General features: G+C 44.6%; 1 protein-coding gene across 1 annotated transcript in view; it reads left to right on the forward strand.

The window, feature by feature from the left end:
• Positions 1-9345: 9345 nt before the first annotated feature.
• adcy2b (adenylate cyclase 2b (brain)) overlaps positions 9346-21153 on the forward strand; it is a 28987-nt gene continuing 17179 nt past the window's right edge. The window contains exons 1-4 of the mRNA XM_068747095.1: positions 9346-9615; positions 14283-14480; positions 18228-18389; positions 19824-19973. Coding sequence (XP_068603196.1) covers positions 9346-9615; positions 14283-14480; positions 18228-18389; positions 19824-19973 — 780 coding nt within the window. The remainder of the gene's footprint in view (positions 9616-14282; positions 14481-18227; positions 18390-19823; positions 19974-21153) is intronic.

A 21153-nucleotide genomic window follows, 5' to 3' on the forward strand; every position in this document is an offset into this window, starting at 1 on the left:
TGCTCAGTGTTACCTTTTCAGTTATTACACTTAAGAACAAAACCGTTTCTCATTTTTGTGCAATATTTTCTTTTTTTTTCTTTTCGGAACAAAATTGATGCTTTATTTAATTGTGTGTGTGCATTTATGTAAAGGCATTTTTATACCGTTTTATTTTCATAGAATTTTAAATTCTCTTTACCAAACCTTTCGCCGGGCAGCATTTCAGTTGTGTGTTTGCCGAGAGTGTGTGTGTCTTGATGATGGACCCCCCCCCCCCCATCCTTTTTCTGTCCCATCTTTACTTGCGTCAGTGGCACTCAGACCTGTACTATCCAGATATTCTCTTCATCTCTTCGGACGTTTAGGGAAAATGGGTGAAGCTAACAAGAAATTCCTCGTGGAAGTTTTGTTTTCAGGCCCAGTTATCTTTCAGACACCCTGGAGGGGATGTGTGGGGGGGGTGAACTGGATCCTGGGGTATCCTTTGTCGGGAGGGGAGAGAATGTACATTAGTATTGGTCTCAAAGTGTAATCCCCTGAGTAGGGAGAGCGAGTGTGTGTGAGAGAGGGAGAGAGAGAAGTCGGGGGGGACGCTGGCCGTGCTTTGCTAGTTTTCTCAGTTGCCGTCTTTTGTCCTCACTGGAGGGGATTTAGAAGGCCGTCCGGACAAAAGCAGGAGTTTAGTCCGAAAGAGACTCCTCTGATAGTCGCACATCGTCGCGTTCCTTTTTGTTTTTGCTTCTTTAACACAAGTCAGAAACGGGGTTGAAGCCGGCGAGGCCGCGGCTTACCTTACCTGACTTGAATTTGAAGATCAAGATTATGCTAAGAGGACAAAAATCCACTGATTCCAGGTCGGATCAATCCTTCGATCACTTGTCAAAGGACACTCGTGTGGAAATGTGATCTTCGGGGCTGAAGCCACTCTCCTCTTGCTCACAGCTGTAAACCAGTCAGATCAACACTAAGATGCTCAGCGATAAGGTTTTCTCCTTTCTGGTCCTGGACAATGGGGAATAAAGGAGGGGGGGGGGGGGGTCTTCCTGAACCAAGGGCCCGAGTGAAAGGGAGCTGTGTTTTGATTCCATTCCGGAATCTTGTGTACATTTGATTGCCAGGTACTTCCGCTGTTTGCAATGCCCTTCTTTGTGTTTACTTGGAGTGTGTGTGTGTGTGTGTGTGTGTGCGTGCGTGTGCGTGTGCGTGTGCGCGCGTCATTTTCTGCGAGCACACCGTGTCTCAAATTCCCACCCACAGACGGGTCTGTCGAGGGCTGTGACTCGCCCTTTCTGCACACACACACACACGTCTTATTACTATGCAAGTGGATTATTCTAATTATTGTGTCATCTCCCATCTCCATTTGGACCCCCCCCCCCCATGCTAAATAAGTTTACTGACTGACAGGCTCGCCTAAGTCAACCTTTGGGAGCTCCAACCGCATTCCCCTGTGCCCTTCCGTGTGTGTGTGAAGGTCTTGAGATGTCAAAGTCTAGTTTTCTACATGTGTCTTTCAGATGTAAAGAGCGGGGGGATGTTAGTGTCAGTGGTTGGGTGGGGGTGTGTGTGTGTGTGCGTGTGCGTGTGTGTAGTGTGTGACATAGTGAAATGTGTGAGGAAAGTATTGAGACTTGCTACAAAAGGTTTTTAATCAGATGCCCGAGAGTCGATGATGAAGTGCACGCAGAGAGCGCCTTGCACTCTGCAGGATCACTTCACAAGGGGGGGCCAAAGCATCCATCGACAATTCTGTATCTTTTACCGAGGCTCCTCTCCTGTACTATGACAATGTTTTATTTTCTTTAAATGAAGGCAACTCTGATCTTTCAGTTCAAACTGCCCCCCCCCCTCATCAATATAACCCCTGACCAACGGGGCCACAGCCAAATGAATTATTGACACAGAGTCGTCTCCTCCAGGTTGGGAAATTCATTTTACCTTTTCATGATTTGACCCAAAAATCCAGCCAGATTTTGCCATTTTTCAAAGGTGTGTGTTCCAGTCACGCTTTTAACCTTCCACCCTTCCATTTCTCACGGGCGATCGTTGTCCAAATAGACTCTAAATCCACCGCGAGGTGAACCCCATCCCATATGAAATGCATATAGTAGCTGGATTACAAATTGGAATAATAGCATTGATGTATCTGATGAGCCATTTCCACTCTTTCCGTCTGTTTTTAACGATTTAGAACCAGCACTGATGGAAACTGTGAAATGAAATTGGTAATGAGAGGTTGTTGACTGAGTCAGAGTTGCCTGCATCTTCACAGCAAAGACTTTGACACGCAGTACTAGGAAGTCTGCGTGGATTAAAATCTCTGTGCGTCTCAGCGTTCTTGTGCAGCTCGCGCCCCCCCCCCCCCCCACGTCAGCTCGCCATCCAGCAAACGTCCCGATTGTGCTCTGACAAAGTTTCACAACGATTGGTGTCAGTCAGAGGAAGGAAAATGGCGCCGAGTGGCTCGGAAGGCTGAGACTTAGACGTACACATGTACATGCAGATGCAATGTAATATTACCCCCCACCCCCCCATTGCTGTATGGGAAAAGGCGGCAGCCCCTCTTTGCTCTGGCTGATTCATGTGAGCAGTGTTCCTCGAAATGGACACATCAGAGGGAGCTGCCCAGCTTCTTCTTTTTTCTTTTTTTCTGACATTTTTATGTAAATATATTTTTTTCTATTTTATTTTTTAATAAACATTTTAAAACTGCCAGTCATTGGGTGTTTGTTTGGTGTCATTCTGTATTATTTCATTCATGAAAAAAACCCAAACTACCGTTGGAGTGAGGATAGCAGGAAGTAGTTCCTTCCACTGTCACCACACACACATGTCTCCTCGCTCATCTCGGGAATTAATTTAGCCGTAAAACGAACAACGCTTGGAATACGTCCACCAGATGACCCCCAACCGCGTGTTTGATGGCTGGGCACTCGGGACACTTGAGTTTGGCAGGTTTTATCAACTGTGTGTGTGAATAATGACGAGAGCAGGGCCGAGCGATTCAGGACTGGAGCTCGGTGTGGTCTTAGCGTGAGGGATTTATTAATGCTAATGATTGAAGCAGTTTTAACAATGTATGGAAGCCACCTATTTGCGAGTACTTTGTCTGCAGCATGGTGGCGCAGTGGTAAGCGCTGTTACCTCACAGCAAGAAGGTCACAGGTTTGAATCCGACCTTTCTGTGAGGAGTTTGCACATTCCCCCCCCCGCTCCACCTCTCACCTTTTGACTGCTGGGATATGCTCCAGCATGATCCGGGGCTAGTGTGGGTTAGCAACCTCCGCTCTATGTGGTTCTTTTCATGGACACTGGGTGGTGCACACGCCCCATTACTGCGGTGGAGCTGGAGCTCAGTCCTTCTCCTCAGTACCCCTAAGCCCTGAAGCCAGATATAGAAGTGTTAACTCCACATTGCCAGACTTCATCAGCAACCTTCGCATTCCGTCACCCCGGCCCTTTGGTGGATGTCGGTGCACGATATCGTTCAGGATCAGCAGCACTACTCACAAAGCATCTGCTCAGGCTTCTTCGTGTTTCCTGATCCCATGTGTCTTAACCTCGCTGATGGGACCCTCAAATGGGGAAGCAGGGATAATAAACCTGAGATTCTCATTGGGGTTTGATGAGCGAAGACCCCCACCTTCATCGTGACCCTGGCATCGAACCTTTGATCATTTTCAAAACGGCTGCAGGGTTAAACAACTCAAAATGGGATTGACATTTAAAATAGTCAATGCAGCTCTGCCCTCAGTCCCCTCATCCCTGCATACCTGACGAAACACCGCCAAAGATTTAGTGACACCCACAGCCACAACACTAGAGGGAGCTCAAACAACAACCTGATTACACCCTCCTATAAGACAAACATGGGTAAATCATCTTTTAATAATACTGCCTGTTTGACTCCTGCCCTCAAAACATGCATTCATTCATTCAAAACGGCCCTAAAAATTCACCTTTCAGGGGGGCAGAAACGGAGATAGTCATCACGACTCTTTCCGGATCAATCACCCCACCCCCCTTTTTGTCCACCTACGTTGTACATATGTGTCTTTTTATTTTTAATTTATTGTCATTTTGAATCTGTGGAGTTTTTATTTTATTGGTATTGTTAAATGTCGATGATTTATGTACGAAGGACTTTCAACGGAAACAAGACCGCAAGGGCTTTTTTGAAATGCTCCTCTTAGACAGGATGTTTGACTGTACTTGTACTCTAACATTCTATCTAATAAATATATTCATCATCATCACCAAGCTGGAGAGGATTCTGTCCAACGAACAGCTGCGAGCTTTGACATTGTCTGAGCAGCCGTACAGCCTGATGATCCGGGTCAGCGCTCTCTCCGCTCAGCCAAAGCTGAACTAAACGACTTGGAAGATGCGGACGCACGTCCTGAGAGGGCCAGGTTCTCATAAGTCAGTGATCAACTGCTCGGAATCTTCCAGAGAAAAGACGGAGTAAAGTGATCTGTCACGTGTTAATCGTGTCAAAGTAGCATTGAATGCACAGAATTGTGCAAAATATATTGTACAGACTGTGACTGGTTGGTTGTTGGTGAGATTTATGTTGATATGTCTTTGTCTTTGTCCTCAAAGATGGACACCAGTAAAGATTTTCAACTTGAATAATTCCTTCACCAAGACTTCTTCAATATGGCATAAATGTAATATTTTGCATCCTATTTATCTTCCTGCGTGTTCAGAATGACTCTTGTGACCTCTGACGAAGGCCTGACTCGACTCAAAATGTCAACACGTTCATGTGTTGCGTGTTTTTTTTCTTTTTGTTAATTCTGGCTTTCCTAACTAGAACCGGGCCATTACATGCAAACTGCATTCTTTGGGTTGCATTGGCAGGGCTGGAGACAATCTTTACTTCTTAATCATGATGTGATGCTCCAGTATTTATCCAGGGAGTCTTCAAGCTTTAGATTCTCTAGATTTTGCGCCACAGGAAATGTAGCCAAACTACATTTTAACAAGCCTTGTAAGAATCCCCTGCAGGATAGCAATCAAAAGCAATTAAATGCCTGATTAGCTTACGGTTTTGTAAATTCCCAGATACTTCTTGTGTCTCTCAAGCAAAGGGAGGTTTGTCAGGGGATCAAAGGAGTGTAAAGAGACGTTTGACGCAATGCGTGATTGAGATAAACAGCGTGAGCGTGTTGTACTTAATGAATCCCGTGGCATTTGTCTTAATGGGGAATCTGTAGTTCTCGGCGCGGGTGGTCTCTCTCTCTCTCTCTCTCTTCATCACAATCCCACCTTCTCCTCCTGATTCCAACTTATCTAGGTCATCTCAGTGAGTTTTAATCACAGCCGGGTTGAGTGAGACCCAGTTAGGGTGATGAAACCCACTTTTCTCTCATCAAGGTGGGAAATCTGCATCATTTCTAGCACACCGTCAGCCCCGTTGTAATTATCACTGTTCAGCGGCATCTGTTCCAGTTTAAATCCAACATGCTTCTTAACCTAGATCCTTTCTTTTTGGCCTTTAGTCATCTGAGCGATGTCAAGATCAAATGCTGTTTTGACCAGCGCGTGTCAGGGAAGCCATGAAACGTGATCGATCCCCTCCGGTGCTGATGGGAAATCGACCTGGATGACGAAGGTGGAGGTGAAACACCAAACATCTGGAGTTGATTATTTGTAGGTCTCCTTGATTCTACCTGGAGTCACACTGCTCACTATTTTTGAATCACAGAGCAAATTCTTTCCGTCAGCAAGATGCCGTTTTCTAATCATGCGTTTGATTACCCAAATGATGTTTAAACACAGAGCAAGCATCTCATTAAAACAGACCCAAGTGCAGCATAGCAGTACGTATAAATACCCTTTATCTCCACTACAAAGCATTTCTCCAATGCTCATCCTCTCTCTTCAGCTGTCTGTAAGTATGATCCGGATCAGATCATGGCCAGTAGACCACATGGACCAAAGCATCTCAATTGTAATTCAATGCTTTTCATCTGAATGTTGAAGTTGGAACTCCGTCTATTTTGCATTTTTTTCTCATGGAATGGATGAAAGGTTGCTTCCTGTGAGTAACGAGTACTTCTGCAGACCTTTCTAGCCAAAATCAGAGTTTATACCGGATTAGAAATAGAATCAGAAACACACTTTTCATTTAAAAGGGAACTATATAGAGCAACATAATTAGGGTCATCATTCAATCATTGAATAGGGGCCAATGTGTGTTTGATCAAACCACTTGATAGGAATATACAATATACGTTTGTCCCAAGGTTTCTATTTGTGTATTTTCCCACAGTTATGAAGGCAGCGTAGCTCCTATCATCCTCTCTCCATTTGCTTACGTTGCCTCGTCTTCTAACCTGACACTGTTTGTACGCAGGAGGGTGTCGCTGCAGAATTAGTGTGTTCAGTCCACCCTTCCTCTTTGTGATCCCATTCTGTCACAGCCTTTGGTGCTGTGTGTGTGTGTGTGTGTGTGTGTGTGTCTGTGTGTGAGAGTTAATATTGGTAAAAACTGCTGTTCCGCTAATTTGAGTATCATTGCTTCAGGGCTCATGAAAACACACACACACACAGAGCCATAGTGATTGCAGTATGAACATAGTATCATTAGTGGCACTCAAACATCTCATCATGCTGTGACCTATGAACCCTGCGGGGCCCTGAGGACGACAGCAGGTGGCCTCCCATTGGTGCAGACTTTGAATAACCTGCCAGATGATATTAACTGAGCCTTGACCGACAAAGTTAAAGAAAAAAAAGAAACTGCCTCCTCGACCCAGTAATTACTGCAAACCTATTTTTAAACATCTCTAGTCTCTAATTTCAATCATTGATCTATGCATCGCTTCTCTGACAGCTATTTGTGAATTTTAAATTGTAAATCATTTAGCTTAAATTGTAACCCTTTTTTCCCTTAGCATGTTTTATTATTCTGTAAAAGCACTTTGAAGTGGCCAGTATATGGACATATGCGACACATTTAAAGTTGCGTATACTCGCCTATTAATTTGTTTTGATGTCAGGGTTGACATGGCTCCAACTCTGGTTAACCAAAAAAGGAAAAGTACTAAAACAGGAGGCAAAATCTATAGTCAGAAGCACACCATTTGCTATTTAATAGCTTCAGCAATAGAATTTCCCTCCGGGATCAAAACAAGTATTCTGATATATAAATGGGTTAGAGATAAAAAAAAAAAAAAAAAAGATCACATTTGACAAACGAAAATGAAACGAGCCCCATTGGGTCAAAAGGTCATCAAGAATTCATAGTCACAAGAGAGAATGAGCAACACTGACTGGCACGCTTCATATCAGGGAGAATCTGGGTTATTACAATGTGTATCTCCTGCCGTCAGTCATCCCTTCGATATCGCTGTCGTCAATTCTGTTACGAAGATAAACATTTGAGCGTTGACATGTCTTCATACTCAATAATCATTCCGTAAAGCCTGAACCATCAAATAATAGCCAAATCTATAAAATTCTGCTTTGTTTACCTTTCTGACAAATAAAAAAAAGAAACATGAATTATAAATTAGATCATTTTGGCTTCATCTGGCATTGCTGCGCATGTAAAGTACAGAGGCATGTGTCTGATTGTATGCACCAGGTTTTTCCAGGAAAAGAAATATCACACTTATGATGTAAAGGTGACCAAAAACTTATGGATCAAATATGATGCACATGGTGTTACGTGAATAAAGCCAGGCTTGAGATTGGTATTAGTGTTGTACTTGCCGAATTGACCTTTTAAATGTTTAAATAGATCATTTGTTCTTTCTATTGAATGGCTCCACATTGAGAAAGTCATCATAAACACCTGGACAACAATCTTATTGTGTAGCCACTATGCAATGACAATAAAGGCTTTCTATTTCTATTTCTAGGATTTATTCATTTGAGAACTTTTTTTTTAAAAATACTCTTCATAATTAGGGCCAGAGGAAGCTTTACATACCTCACAAAAAAAAAAGTTTGAAGCTATTCTTTGGACCCCATGAGAGCAAAATGTGCGTGTCAAATGTTCAAAATTAATTGTCCATCAAGGTGAACATTTTTCACCTGTGAGATGTCTCAGTCAATAATGTTCTCCTCCAGTAGAGGAATTTTGGGGACTGCCTGGATTTTCATCCCATCCATTTTTAGATACCCCCCCCCCCCCCCCCCCTCCTGCGCTACACCGAGACTAAGTGGATTTTGACACATTGAAAGTTGCACGGCCGTTTTCACACTTCACAGCGCAGCATCGTGCAGCTTGGCACGGCTGAAGAGCGGGAGCTGGCAGCACGGGAGTCAAAAAGGAGAGGGAGAGAGAAGTGAAATCTGGGGGGGGGGGCTGAGAGGAATATTAGGATTCTACTTCTTCTTCAGATCTTATTTTACTCCCACCGAGCGACACAAACACTGGCGCTCGCAAACTTTCCCTCATTAGCAGCACCCCCCTGCACCAATCTCTCTCTCTCCCCCTCTCTCTCTCTGTCTCCTGAGATTTTCCCTTCCTGACTTTGTTCCTTCTTCCTCTTCCTCCCCGTCCTTCTTCCCATTCTGTGCGTTTTTCTTGCCCATCTTTTTCTTTTTTTTTTATCTCGTCACCGCCTGCTTGATGCCCTTTCATCCTCTTTCCCTCCACACTCTACTGCACATCTGGATTTGGCACATCTGTTACAACCCTTCTCACGCACACACGCACACACACACACACACAAGCGCTCACAGTGTCTTTCTACCGCTCTTCTACCAACTTCACATCTTCTGTTTCTCTCTTGTGTACATTGCTAACTTTTTTTTTCTTGAGTCACGTGACAGATTTCTCCACATTCTCACATTTCCACTCCCTCTAATAGGTAGAGTGCACAAACACGCACGTTTAGCTCTCCACGCCCTCTCTCGTCTCGCTCTCTCTCCTCCCTCCCAGTTACTCGCATTGCCTCTCTCTCCCTCAGTCATCATCTGCGCCTCAGCAGGGGCGCACGTTGCCTCGTCAGCAGCCAAAGCACAGACAGAGCGGTGAGCAGAGGAAGAGGAGGAGAGGAGAGGAAGGGAAGGGACGTCCAAACCCATCTGTCTGGTGTCCGACCCACTGTCTCTGGGAGACAGAGAGGGAGGGGGGGGGGGGGATTGGTTTCCTCCGCTGTCCGGACTCAGGTCCGTCACCTTGAGCCAAAGGAGCAGCAGCGGATGCAAGGAAAACAGGAGCAGCTGGAAAGTCCTCCCAGCTGTCCACTGATTACTCACCGATGACAAAAAAAAACTTTATTCAACCAAAAGGAGAGGAGGAAGTGAGGTTTTAATGAGAGAGAGAAAGCCTCCCTCGCCCCTGTCACTTTGTGAGAACGCGTTCAGGTCAGTCACATCCATCCAGAGGGGGGGGGGCTACCTATGTGGCAGGAGGCTCTGTGGACCCGGGGGCGCTACCTGCTGGAGAAGAGTGATGGCGGCGAGGGCGCCGAGGGGCCCGAGAGCCTGGGGGACGGGTTCCCGGGGCTCCAGGGTGAGATGCGCATGGAGGGGGGGGAGAAGCCCCCCCAGGACTGGCTCTATGAGTCCTACTACAGAATGAGCCAGCAGCATCCGCTCATCGTCTTCCTGCTGCTGATCGTCATGGGAACCTGCCTTGCACTGCTTGCAGTGTTCTTCGCCTCAGAACTGGTGAGTGAGTGATTGTTAACACGTGTGTGTAGGTGTGTGTGTGTGTGGGTGGGTGTGTAGGTGTGTGTGTGTGTGTGTGTGCGCGCGCGCGGGAGTGTTTGGACAGGTCTGTGTAGGTGTTCGGTTTTATACGTCTCGAAAGAAGAATTTTGCATCGTTTTATATCGAAAGATCAGCATTTCACTGAAAGTATGTCAGAAATGTTATTTGTTGTGCCATTATTGAACATTTTACAGTGGTAAACTTTTTATTTATTTATTATTATTATCATCTTGTCCTGAGACAAACAGACAAACTTCACAGTTAAAGTTATGGATTGACATGAACTGATTTTTCATCTGTCTTCAGTGAACTCTATAGATAGTTAGCTTAGCCCAGACACGGGCATTGTACGGCCCCAGGGCTGCATATGGCCCTTTGGTTGACTCTGACCGGCCCCTGTAAGGTTGGAAATTATTAAATAAACACATTTTCTAATTTTACCTCATGCATGGACTAAAACTGCATTCAGTGACACTTTAATATCATGCATCTTTCTTAATGAGCACAGAGACAATATTGTGACGTTTTTAGGATACTGAGAACCTTCACACAACTTTCCAACAGTATATTAAACTCAAAGTGTGTTTTAGATTGAATGTGACTAAAAATGTTCACTACTATGAGTCACAAATGGTAAAACGTTCACATTTATTTTACCATTGTTTTGAGAAATCTTATTGAATAAATGACTTTTTTTGTAAGGCAGCCTCAATTTTTCATTGCTTAATTATAACATTTTACTCTAACAAGCTTGTCAAAACGATGCTATTTACTGCTTTTCTTTTTTATGAAGAAATACAATTAATATTATGCAGAATTGAGTTCAGCCTTTCGGCCCGGCCCTCCAGAATATTTTCTGTTTCTCATGTGGGCCCATGGAAAAATTAATTGCCCACCCCTGGCTTATCAATAAGCAAGTTAGCTTGTTAGCTTAGACTCAGAGTGTCGTTGGAGTAAATGGTGAGGTTGAGTTTTATCGTCAGCGTGAATGAGACTGAAGGACCGTTTGCGTGTGTGTGAACGTGTGTGAACGTGTGCGAACGTGTGCAGCAACATGAGAGGCTGGAAAGCGGCACTTTAAATCGGAACGCTCGGTTTGCCGCGAGGATCAAGAGCGGCATGAGAGTTTCGTTTTGCCGCTGTGTGGGTGTTGGTGCTGCTTTTAAAAGCATTTGGGCCAAAAACACTCAACCACAAACACAGGCTATTGTTTCTCAAGTAGTAGTAATGAAATAGTTTCACAATAGGAAGCCCTCTCATGGCTGTGTTGTGGTGGTCGTTGTTTCAAAATGATTGTTTTGCTGCTTTACGCTCATAATGAGCCTTAGACCTTTTCTCCTTCTTCTGCGTTTGCATCATGTGCTCTGAAACTAATATTTAGAAGATCAAACACAAATGGAAACCTCAGAGAAAGGCTACACACACACACACACACACACACACACACACGCACACATTTTCCATATAACAGGGTCGTTCCCAGGAGAAGCTCCGTCTAAATCGATCCCTTTACTTTGTTACTTCCCTTTAAGACATAGAATTAATAGAACCTATTGCCCCAGCTGGTCCATTTCATTCTCCATATTCCCTTCCTCTGCAGACTGGTGTGTTCATAGATTAGATTACAATCTCTCCTCAGAAATTCCCATCAGTCACAATGCTAATCAAAGTAAGTTTTCCCCCATATTTGTTCCTGTCAAATTGCCAGACAGACCTTTCTATAATGGTGGTGGTTGTTCATTGGGGCGTCTGTCTTTACTATGAAGAAGAATGGCAGGAATAAATGGCGGCTGGGTGTGAGAAGTGAGGGAGGATGTTTTTGTTAAGTGCTCTGGCTTTATCAGCGAGCTGGCAGAAACTCTACCAAAGCAGCGCTAAAGCGCCCAGACATACTGCTCACTTTATAGCTTTCTCCTCACATCCGGACTGGACTTAGACTCCTCCACCCATAAAATGTTTATGTGTGTGTGTGTGTGTGTGTGTAGGTGTGTTTGTGAGAGTGTGTATACAAGGACTACTTTTGCTTGGGTGTGTTTTTCTGAGGAAGTCTCTCATTTCCGTCAAATACTTCACAGAAAATAATTGTTGTTGTCTCTTATTGCCTCAAAGTTGAGTTGATTGGCTTGTGTGTGTGTGTGTGTGTGTGTGTACATGTGTATTTACACACCTAAATGTATTTACATAACCAGCAATTCCCATGGAATATGCTCACCTCATGGTATTTGACACGTTAAAAGAGATAATATGTGCTAATGAAACGCTGAAAAATAAATAAAACTGAGCTACTTTTACAACTATTTTTGAATACATTAGTGCATTTTCATTGATTGATATTTTAGTTCTTGGCAGCACGGTGGCGCAGTGGTAAGCGCTGTTGCCTCACAGCAAGAAGGTTACAGGGTCAAATCTGACTTTGTATGTATTTGAGCCGTTTCACTGCTGAATAATTTGGTTGCTGTGTTTCTCAGTCTCTCTCTGCTGCCGCTGTGTCCCCACAGTTACCCCCTTTTCCCCTCTCAGTGTAAGCGCTGAATAGAGCCTGACTGGGCTAACAAAAAAAAAAAAGACAGAATTGTTCTGGATGACAATGCAATATGCTACGGCAGGCAGGCGCAAGTCCTTCTTTCTATGGCACGTCTAGGGAAACGGCTTTAAACAGACACGAAAGGTTTTAACGGGATTATATGCCTTACAATCAAAAATGTGCAAAGTGCAGGGGCTTCTTTTTTTTCTGACCACAGATGCAAATTCATTTGTGTGTGGATTCATTTTGTGCAAATAATACCAAATCATTTGTTCCTTAAGTCCTCTCAAGTATCCCTGAGGTGATTGGAGTCACTCAGTCTCCAGGCTGACTGCATCGTCCTCGTGCCCGTCAGCAGCCGGACATCAACAAGCCACTCTCTTCAAATAAACTGACAAATTAGCCACAAATTCACGGCTTGAGTGTGTGAAAAATCGTTTCACGCTGTCGTGTAAGGGTCCGCTCTAACAAGCTTGCATGTCAGAGGGATCCAGCACAATTTATGTCTGCACTGACGTTCACGTCGCTGTAAAATCTGTGACATCTAATGGCTTTAGAATAATTTAATGCAGTGGTCTGTTCATGCTCGTCAGACAGGATCAACTCTGTGAAGGAGTGCTGGTTGCCTCTTCTGAAGCAAATGATAGTGATTTTGTGGCCGTCTCCTAATTTACACAGTTTTGAAAGGGAATAGTTTACTCTCCCAGTCTTTCGTCTGTGTATTTGAGGGATGTGGGGTTTTTTTTTGCATTTGAAGTGCTTTTCCTGTCAGAATCAGAAGAGGTGCTTGAGCTTGCAGAATGTGCAATCAGGGACTACAAGTGTGTTTCTGGGATTGTGGACAGTGTAGAGAGGGCTAGCATTTAAAGGATGAAGTCGAGAAGTGGAGCTGACATTCGCCTCCTGTTAACGCTGTAGTAATTCATCACAAAGACACACAGGAATATAATTTATGCGAGTCATACCAGGTGATGACAAAAGGCTTGGCTGAAAATGTCTGCCTGCTGAACACATTTCCCTTTAAGTGGCAAAGAGTCACTTTGTCTGACATGGAGGCAATTTCCTTGGCAGAAATGAAACATTGCGAGATCATTTGTGCCTGATTTTGGTCGTTTTGAAGGAACACAAATATAAGACGGCAGATAACGGCGCCAAGATCAGCGAGAAGAATCCTTGGAAGAAAACTGAACATGTTGCTTGTTTAAACACAACTTGCATTGGTCTGTTCATCCCCACGAACTGTACGGATGGCAAAGTTAGTGAGAAAAAGGCTATGGAAAATTACAAATTCAAATGGACCTGAATTTACATCTAGGAAATATGAATGAGACAGATATTTAAGCACACTCCTTTAAAAAATAATAATCTTTTTTTTTAGCTTTTAAGAATGGCTTTCTTTAAAAAATAATGCTAAAGTATGGCAAACATTTGTAAGGAGACTTTTATCACAGCTGGAACTGAATGTATTTGGGACTTTATCTTTAACCACTTCTGTCTCCTTGGTCCACTCAGGGATGCTGATAGACCGGATGTAGATGAGTGGGGCTGGTATCGAGGATGAGGAGGTGTGTGTGACTGAGGGATGCTCGTGTGTGTGTGTGTGTGCCAGCAGCTTCTAAATGCTGACTTTGGCAGTGCGAGCACAGAAGTGATGCACTAGCACATTCTCTGGGCTCAGACTAACTGTCTGCCAATCTGTGTGCCGTCTGTTCTTCTGTTTACGTGCGATCGTGTTGTGACACCTCCGTCCTTATGAGGACCGAATGTTCCCAGTAAAGACAAAGACATCTTCTCGTGCGAGTGTGCGTCGCGTTGCAGCTTTTTCAGCTTGTTTGTCGCTTTAGAAAGGATCAAATTGATGTGTAATACATTTTTAAAGCATATTCCGAGGTGCTCTTTGTGTCATTAGACCTGTTTGTGGTCCTTAAAGCGAACAATGCAGCAGATACGTAGTGCTGACAACTAGAATTTCTCACAGTGACCCAAAACTCTGTGTCTGCTAAACAGTTAAATGTGGATGTGCTGCTAAAATCACTGTCAACTGACAAACTCGCCGGCCCTGGAACTCACTAAACCAATAATTCTCTCTGTCTGTCTCCAGAACACAGATGACCATCTGACCTTCTTGATCACGGTTCCTGCAGCGCTCTTCCTCTTCCTGTCCATCTTCATCCTTGTCTGCATTGAGTCGGTGTTCAAGCGGATGCTCCGCCTCTTCTCCCTCCTCATTTGGGCCTGTCTGGTCACCATGGGTTACCTGTTCATGTTCTCTGGAGGGCTACTCAGCCCCTGGGACCAGGTAGATTACTTGACAGACTTGCATGGCTTAATGAAATGATGTGTGAGGATGAATTGAACATTTAAGCGTCATAAATCTGACTGATCCGTTAGATAAGTTCCATCCCTATAAATTTCTGTTGCTCCATCCATCAAGCTCGCTCAGGTTAGAGCAATTTCACCACTGATGTAATTTCTGAAACAAATCAACCTGTTTAATCAGCAGCAGCTACAGTTTTAAGAAAGCCAATCGTCTGCTGGCTTACTATTTCCCTCCGGTTCTTTTTGAAATGCCGAGCCCTCTAAGGCACCACAAGTATTTACTGATTGCCCCACATACATTAAAAAGCTGAGATTGAAGCTGCATGTCGCAGGTGAAGTGAGCACTGGTTGATGAAGGCATGGAAATGTCTCGCGCCTCAATATGACATCCTGGATGCTCTTCAGTCAAAGAATGAAGGGGAAACCATCAGTGGGGGGGTCGTCCTGCCGTCCACATAGGTATTAGACTAGCTGGTGCCACGGTCTCCGCTAATGGGGATCCTTTTTGCAACAATTAATTAGGTTACACGGCACAAGGGTGCACAATTAATAGAATGGTTTCGATTAGAGCAGGGGCTTCTTAACATCCTTGGTTAAGTGCGCCACGATGCACTCCAAACTGACAATGCACACTGGGCAGAAGGAATGTGACTAAAATATCCTCCCCGATGAGCCAATTAAAGTAAATTTAGGGAAGAAATATCTCAAGAAACATAGCTAAAGTAAAAATCCAAGAGACAATTATTGAAATGAAATGCTTACTGAGACAGAAATCATTCAGTTCTTAACAAAGAGAAATGTGACTGAGAGATATATGTCCAAAGACACAGATGACCCCCCCCCCCCCCCCCCCCAATGAAACAACTTTATGCTGAACAGAGTGCATGTGGATGAATGTGAAGTGAAAATAAGCAAACTAAAGAAACCAATTTGAATATTCACGTGCAGAGCATGTGTGGCATTTTATTAAATGCTGTCCAGCAATGTTTGAGAAGATGCTGATAGATAGATGTGCATGTATTTTGTTGGTGTTGTTGTTGTTGTTGTTGTTACCCCCACTGGATAGGCTACAGGACATAGTTGATGGCTTGCGACGTCTTTAATGTAGAATGTAATGGAACAGCAAATAGATGCCTGTCCGTCGTGTTAGTGGAGGCCAGAGAGGCGCACCAGCACAAAGCATCCCATAAATGCAGCGAGGCAGCCGCCAATCAAAATGCATGCCGTATTCATCTGGGAGCATGTGTGTGTTGTTGCGATTGTATATGTGTGTGTGTGTGAGTGTTTTGATCCACGCCTATCTGACGCTTTAGGTATAGCTACTCAATGTTTGTGTGTGACTGTGATAATGTGATAATGTGACGCAAGCACCAACCCAGCGACACGCGGCGCAGGTTAGTTCCAGCTGCTAATGAGGCCTGATGGAGCCTGAGGTGAACACATCAGCCCAGACGGATTACTCCTCAGCACCAGACTCCGCTCTGTCTCCAGAATCCCATTTGCTCATTCTCGCACCTTGTCTCCCTCTATTTATCAAATCCCATTTTCTCCGCCTGCCTCTTCCTCTCCTGCTCAGACCCCACTCCAACAGCCCCCCCCCCCCCCCTCTCTCCCTCCCTCCCTCCATTCACCCCGTTCTCTGAGGTAGATATTTTTACCATCAGCCACCTGTGAGAGCGTAATCATTCTGCATTATTAATAATCACTCTCTCGGCTGTCACTCGCTCCAGCTTACAGATCCGTCTGTCTGTCTGTCTGTCTGTCTGTCATGCACCCAGAGGGTTGGATTGATTTTGATTGCTGGCAGAACAGGACGTCAGACAGAACCGTCTGAGCTTAAAGCTGCGAGGCCTGAAAAAAAAAGCAAGAGATGGGGTTTGAAAGTCAGGGAACGAGATAAACTGCTGCCCTACTTAGCTGATCATTTTCTACCCCTCCCCAAACATCATCACCTGATCACCATCTGGGCACACACACACACACACACACAAGGGAATATGTTGAAAGTACACCAGAAGCTGCATCTGCCTCAATCTAGCTTCTTTACCCTGTTAGGCTGGCCTTGATTACATTTCTTTGAAATCCCTCTTCAGAAAGTCACACCTGGTACGTCACAGTCGAGACGCAGTCGTCCTGATCTGTGCCGCCGCTGAGTCTGAGAACATATCGCAAAACTGAGTGAAGAGCAAAACGTTTTTGATGCAGGCTATGAGGCTAAGCAAGTGATGTGCTGCTCCAATCTGAAACACAGAGGGAGGCCGTGCAGTCCAACTCGGGAAGAGGGTGAAATGCAGAATAGAGACGATGGCAGGCGAGCAGCAGCTCCCATCCTTCCCATGGAGGTGTGTGACGGTGTATTAGGATTCTGGCCGGATTACTGTGGAGATGGAATGTGTCTGGCTGCCAGAAGTGGGTGACATACCTGAAATTGGACTGCCATTCTCAATTACCACGGACCGGACACAACGAAGCTCCAACTTTTCTGTCCCTTTCAGGTTTTTTTTTTTGTGTTTAACAAAGTTCAGGATAAGAGTTGAAGCAGATGGTAAAATGTAGAAAACCCTCAAAATGTCAAATCTGCTTTAATATGAACATTCATATCCCTGATATTTGTTCCCCAGGCAACAGAAAGAGTAAGCGTCTCTCTGTGCTCAGTGTTCAGGCGATCACCCAGAACCCCCTTGATGCAAATGCTTATAATAGTGATGTCATAAGTAATACTGCATGCGGAACCGTTCTGCATATCTGTATAAACGAGACGCAAGGACAAATTAGCGTCATCTTAATTCAATGTTTATGATGACGCGCTGCATCGGGGACCGGGTGTGAGCAGCATCACGTTCTGCCAAAGATTGCTTAATGTCTCAGCAGATCCCATTTTACATACCAGCTCTCTGAACCTAGAAGGCACAGGAAATAAAGAGACGGGAAGGTCAGAGTTCATCGGTTGGAACTCTGACCTGTGGGCACTGGTCACCCAACAAAACAGGAAGGGGTGGGCTGACAGCAGCGGGAAGTGGACAGGGACGAAGCCGGAGGTTAAAGCACAACTTATCAGTGAGAACACACACACACACGCACACGCACACGCACATGCACGCACACACGCACACACACACAGACGTCCACAGTCAAAGCAGATCAGAGGTCAGAGAAAGAGATTTGATGCAAACTGATTAAAGAAAACAAACAGGAAACTCCATCTAAATACACACCACAGTATAAAAGTGTATATATTTGAGCGGTGATTGTACTTTACGGGTGTATTTTTGTGATGCTCTGATGCTGCTGTATTTATTTTTAAATGTTGAGTGTTTAGTAACGCTGAGTGAGCGACCTCCTCACCTCCCATGATTTATTATCGGCTCAGAGGAGGAGGCTGTCCGTCTTTCTCTTATAACTCTACCACATTTAAACAAAAACAGACCAAGACAGAAATGATAGATTATAAAACTCTAGTGGAAGTCTATTACAGGTACTTTTGTGATCTCCATCCAGGCATTTTTGAGTAAGCTCTTGTGTAACCAGCCGAACAAAATGATGTCAGCAAATTGGATTTGTTGTTGCTTGCTTGTAATTGTGTGCAGTTTTCTTCATCTACATCCTTTCTTGTATTTCCACTTAAATCTAACTGCAAAAAAAAAAAAAAAAAAAAAAAAGCTGAAAAGTTCTCAAAACCAAGCAGCTTGTCAGAACCTACGGACTTATTCCTGCTTCCTGTTTCCAGGTGTCCTTCTTCCTGTTTATAGTTTTCGTCGTCTACACCATGCTGCCCTTCTCTATGAGAGGGGCCATTATTGCCAGCGCCATCACGTGCGTCTCGCACACCGTCACCCTCAGCGTCTGCCTGGCCTCCAAAGTCAAAGAAGTGGAGCCTTTGGTCTGGCAGGTAAGATTGTTAGAGACCTGTGATCACACCAGGGGAAAGTTGCAGCTAGTTGCCCTGTGCCAGTGTGAAACTTTCCGAAAACAAATAAAGAATAAATAAGACGACCTCTACTTGAGATTTAAATGCCAGCTTCAGGCCTTTTTTTAATTTTTTAATTTTTATGTTTTGGGTTATACTGATGAGACTATTCCTCAAATTCTTTCCTCAATCCAAAACATTAAAAATTAGCCTCTGGTGACTGGACTTGTGGAGCGGCAGGGGACGCCATCAATCAGCATCAGTCAAGCTAAGACGGACCAATTAATGCAACAGAAAAAAACAGCTCACACGCAGAAAGTAAATTGCTCAACACCATCTGTCCACGCAGCAGAATCATTTTACTTGTCAGGAAATCTTAAATATAGGAGGTTAGATTCGAAGGTTGGTAGAAAAACGCCAGTGCATAAAATATAAAGAGTTCACATTCTAGTACTGCTATTTTCCCAGAATTCTTGTCTCGCTGCGAGTTTGTGGTCTGAACTGGACTTAATTGTTCACCTCGACTCTGACCTTTTGATAACACAGCTCAACACTGGAATGTTGAAATTGACCATTTACGAAACGTCCTGCCTCTGCAGCCGACATAGTTGAGCTTCCCGTTTCTCGAAAGGCCGAAGTAATTCCTTCACAAGGGTTAATTTCATGATGTTGTTCTGGGCGTGATTAAACATTATGGTTGCGGAACATTTTAACAAGAGTCGAGTTATGAAACAGTGGATCTGCCCCGTATTACTCTGACCCAGTATTCAACAAAGCCTCCAGAGGTAAATAATCTGCCTGCTCCGGGAGCAGCTCTTCAAGCAATGTCTCTAAATGAACGCAGGCGGGACGGAAAGTCTCACTGCAAAGCAGAAAACTAGCTGTGCTACTATAAATACGCCAAAGTACAAACACACAGTAAAGGCAGGACATCCAATAAAGATACAGGAGAATGCCAGATTGCGTTTGAAACCATTGATTTTCCATCACTTGCATGTCTAAGGCGAAGGCATACACCCCCCCCCCCCCCCCCAGAGTAAACTCACTGATAACACTCAAACCGCGGTCATCTCTTCTCTGTCATGCATGCGCGCACACACACACACACACACACACACACACGCACAGTAATAAAACATGTTCAAGACATCCACTGCCCTCCTCTTTCGTCCAGCAACAACACAACCCACTGTTGTTTTGCATTTTAAAAAGCCAGCGGTCGACACAGTGTTGTAAAAGTGCTGCCGCTGTGACCGGCTTTTATTGAGCCATAATGTTTGCTTAAGTAGAAGGTCGGGCATTTTGCACGCAGGTCTATCTAAAGCATGCTCCGCCTCATGACATTATCTTATTGCCTTGCTCTGTGTGTGTGTGTGTGTGTGTGTGTGTGTGTTGGGGGACGGGGGCACTGGGCAGATCTTAGCCAATGTGATCATCTTCACCTGTGGGAACCTGGCGGGGGCGTACCACAAACACCTGATGGACCTGGCACTCAAGCAGACCTACCAAGACACCTGCAACTGCATCAAGTCCCCCATTAAACTCGAGTTTGAGAAGCACCAACAGGTACGCGCTGCCTGAACGCTCCTGATGCTGCTCTGATATGTTGTAAAACCTCTTCCCTGAGTTACGTCCAGGCCCATTCCAGACATTCATGATTTCATTGGGACTATTTATCGTAATTAGATTTGAGACTTTTATTCAGCACCGGCTCCAGATCCAAGCATGTTTTGACGGACCCTACTATGGATTCCGCTGCGCTGCCCCAGCGGAGGTTTGCACTCTTTGAGTAGTGTTCATAATGTGTTCGTGTGCCAATTCTCTGAATACAGATCATTGGCATTCATGAATCAAACAGGTGATTAATCATTTGACATTTCTGTAGGCCTTTCCATACGCTCTCAGTGGCGTGTTCATATTGGCTCGGTGCTGAATAAGTAAATAAGTGCGGGTTTCTATTTTTAGAGCCCCCCCCCCCCCCCCCCCCCCCAACTCCTGTCTCTACTTAATTTGCTGCTGTGTTTTAGGAAATGAACCTGTGCTGTGTGAACAATGTAATGACCCTCTCTGCTGCGAGCTGCATTTATGAGTCACATCCCCTCAGGGAGCTATTCACCCTGTCCGATATGCGCACACACACCTACACACACACACACACACACTCACACACACACTCACACCTGTCCGAATTCTCGCGCTCTCATGCAAACACACACCACAATCACTCTCAAATGCTACCTCCATCTGACGTGGACGGTTCTAAATTAAAACCCTCGACATACATGGTTACACAACTGCTACGGGTTGGACGATCTTACTGCTCTAGTCCTCCCTTTTTCTTATTTTCTCATGTAACTGACCATATTATACGGTGTTGTCAACCCTTGGAAGCAGCAGCCGTCGGATTTAAGAGTCGGCACCCCAGAGCCGTCGATGGCCTCTTTGTATAGTCAGCTTTTTGCAACACTTGTGGATTAAACTCCAAGAGCGAGAAACCAAGTAAACATAAGAGACACATTTCATTGCCACGCCCACCTCAGTCCATCTAAACCACAAGGCATGTTATTTAAGGTGGAGACACGCCTGTAGGTGTAAGACGTACACCGAATAAGGGACGGGTGTTCATTTTTCACCTTTGAACAAAAAGCGATTTGCCATTTGTCCTACTGGTGGTTAAAAGGCATTTTAGAAAACGGCTCACCTGGATTGAAGAGCAAAATGATTGCGCAATCCCACTCAGGGCTAC

This window comes from Brachionichthys hirsutus, chromosome 13 (genome assembly GCF_040956055.1).
Source record: "Brachionichthys hirsutus isolate HB-005 chromosome 13, CSIRO-AGI_Bhir_v1, whole genome shotgun sequence".
Lineage (NCBI taxonomy): Eukaryota > Metazoa > Chordata > Actinopteri > Lophiiformes > Brachionichthyidae > Brachionichthys > Brachionichthys hirsutus.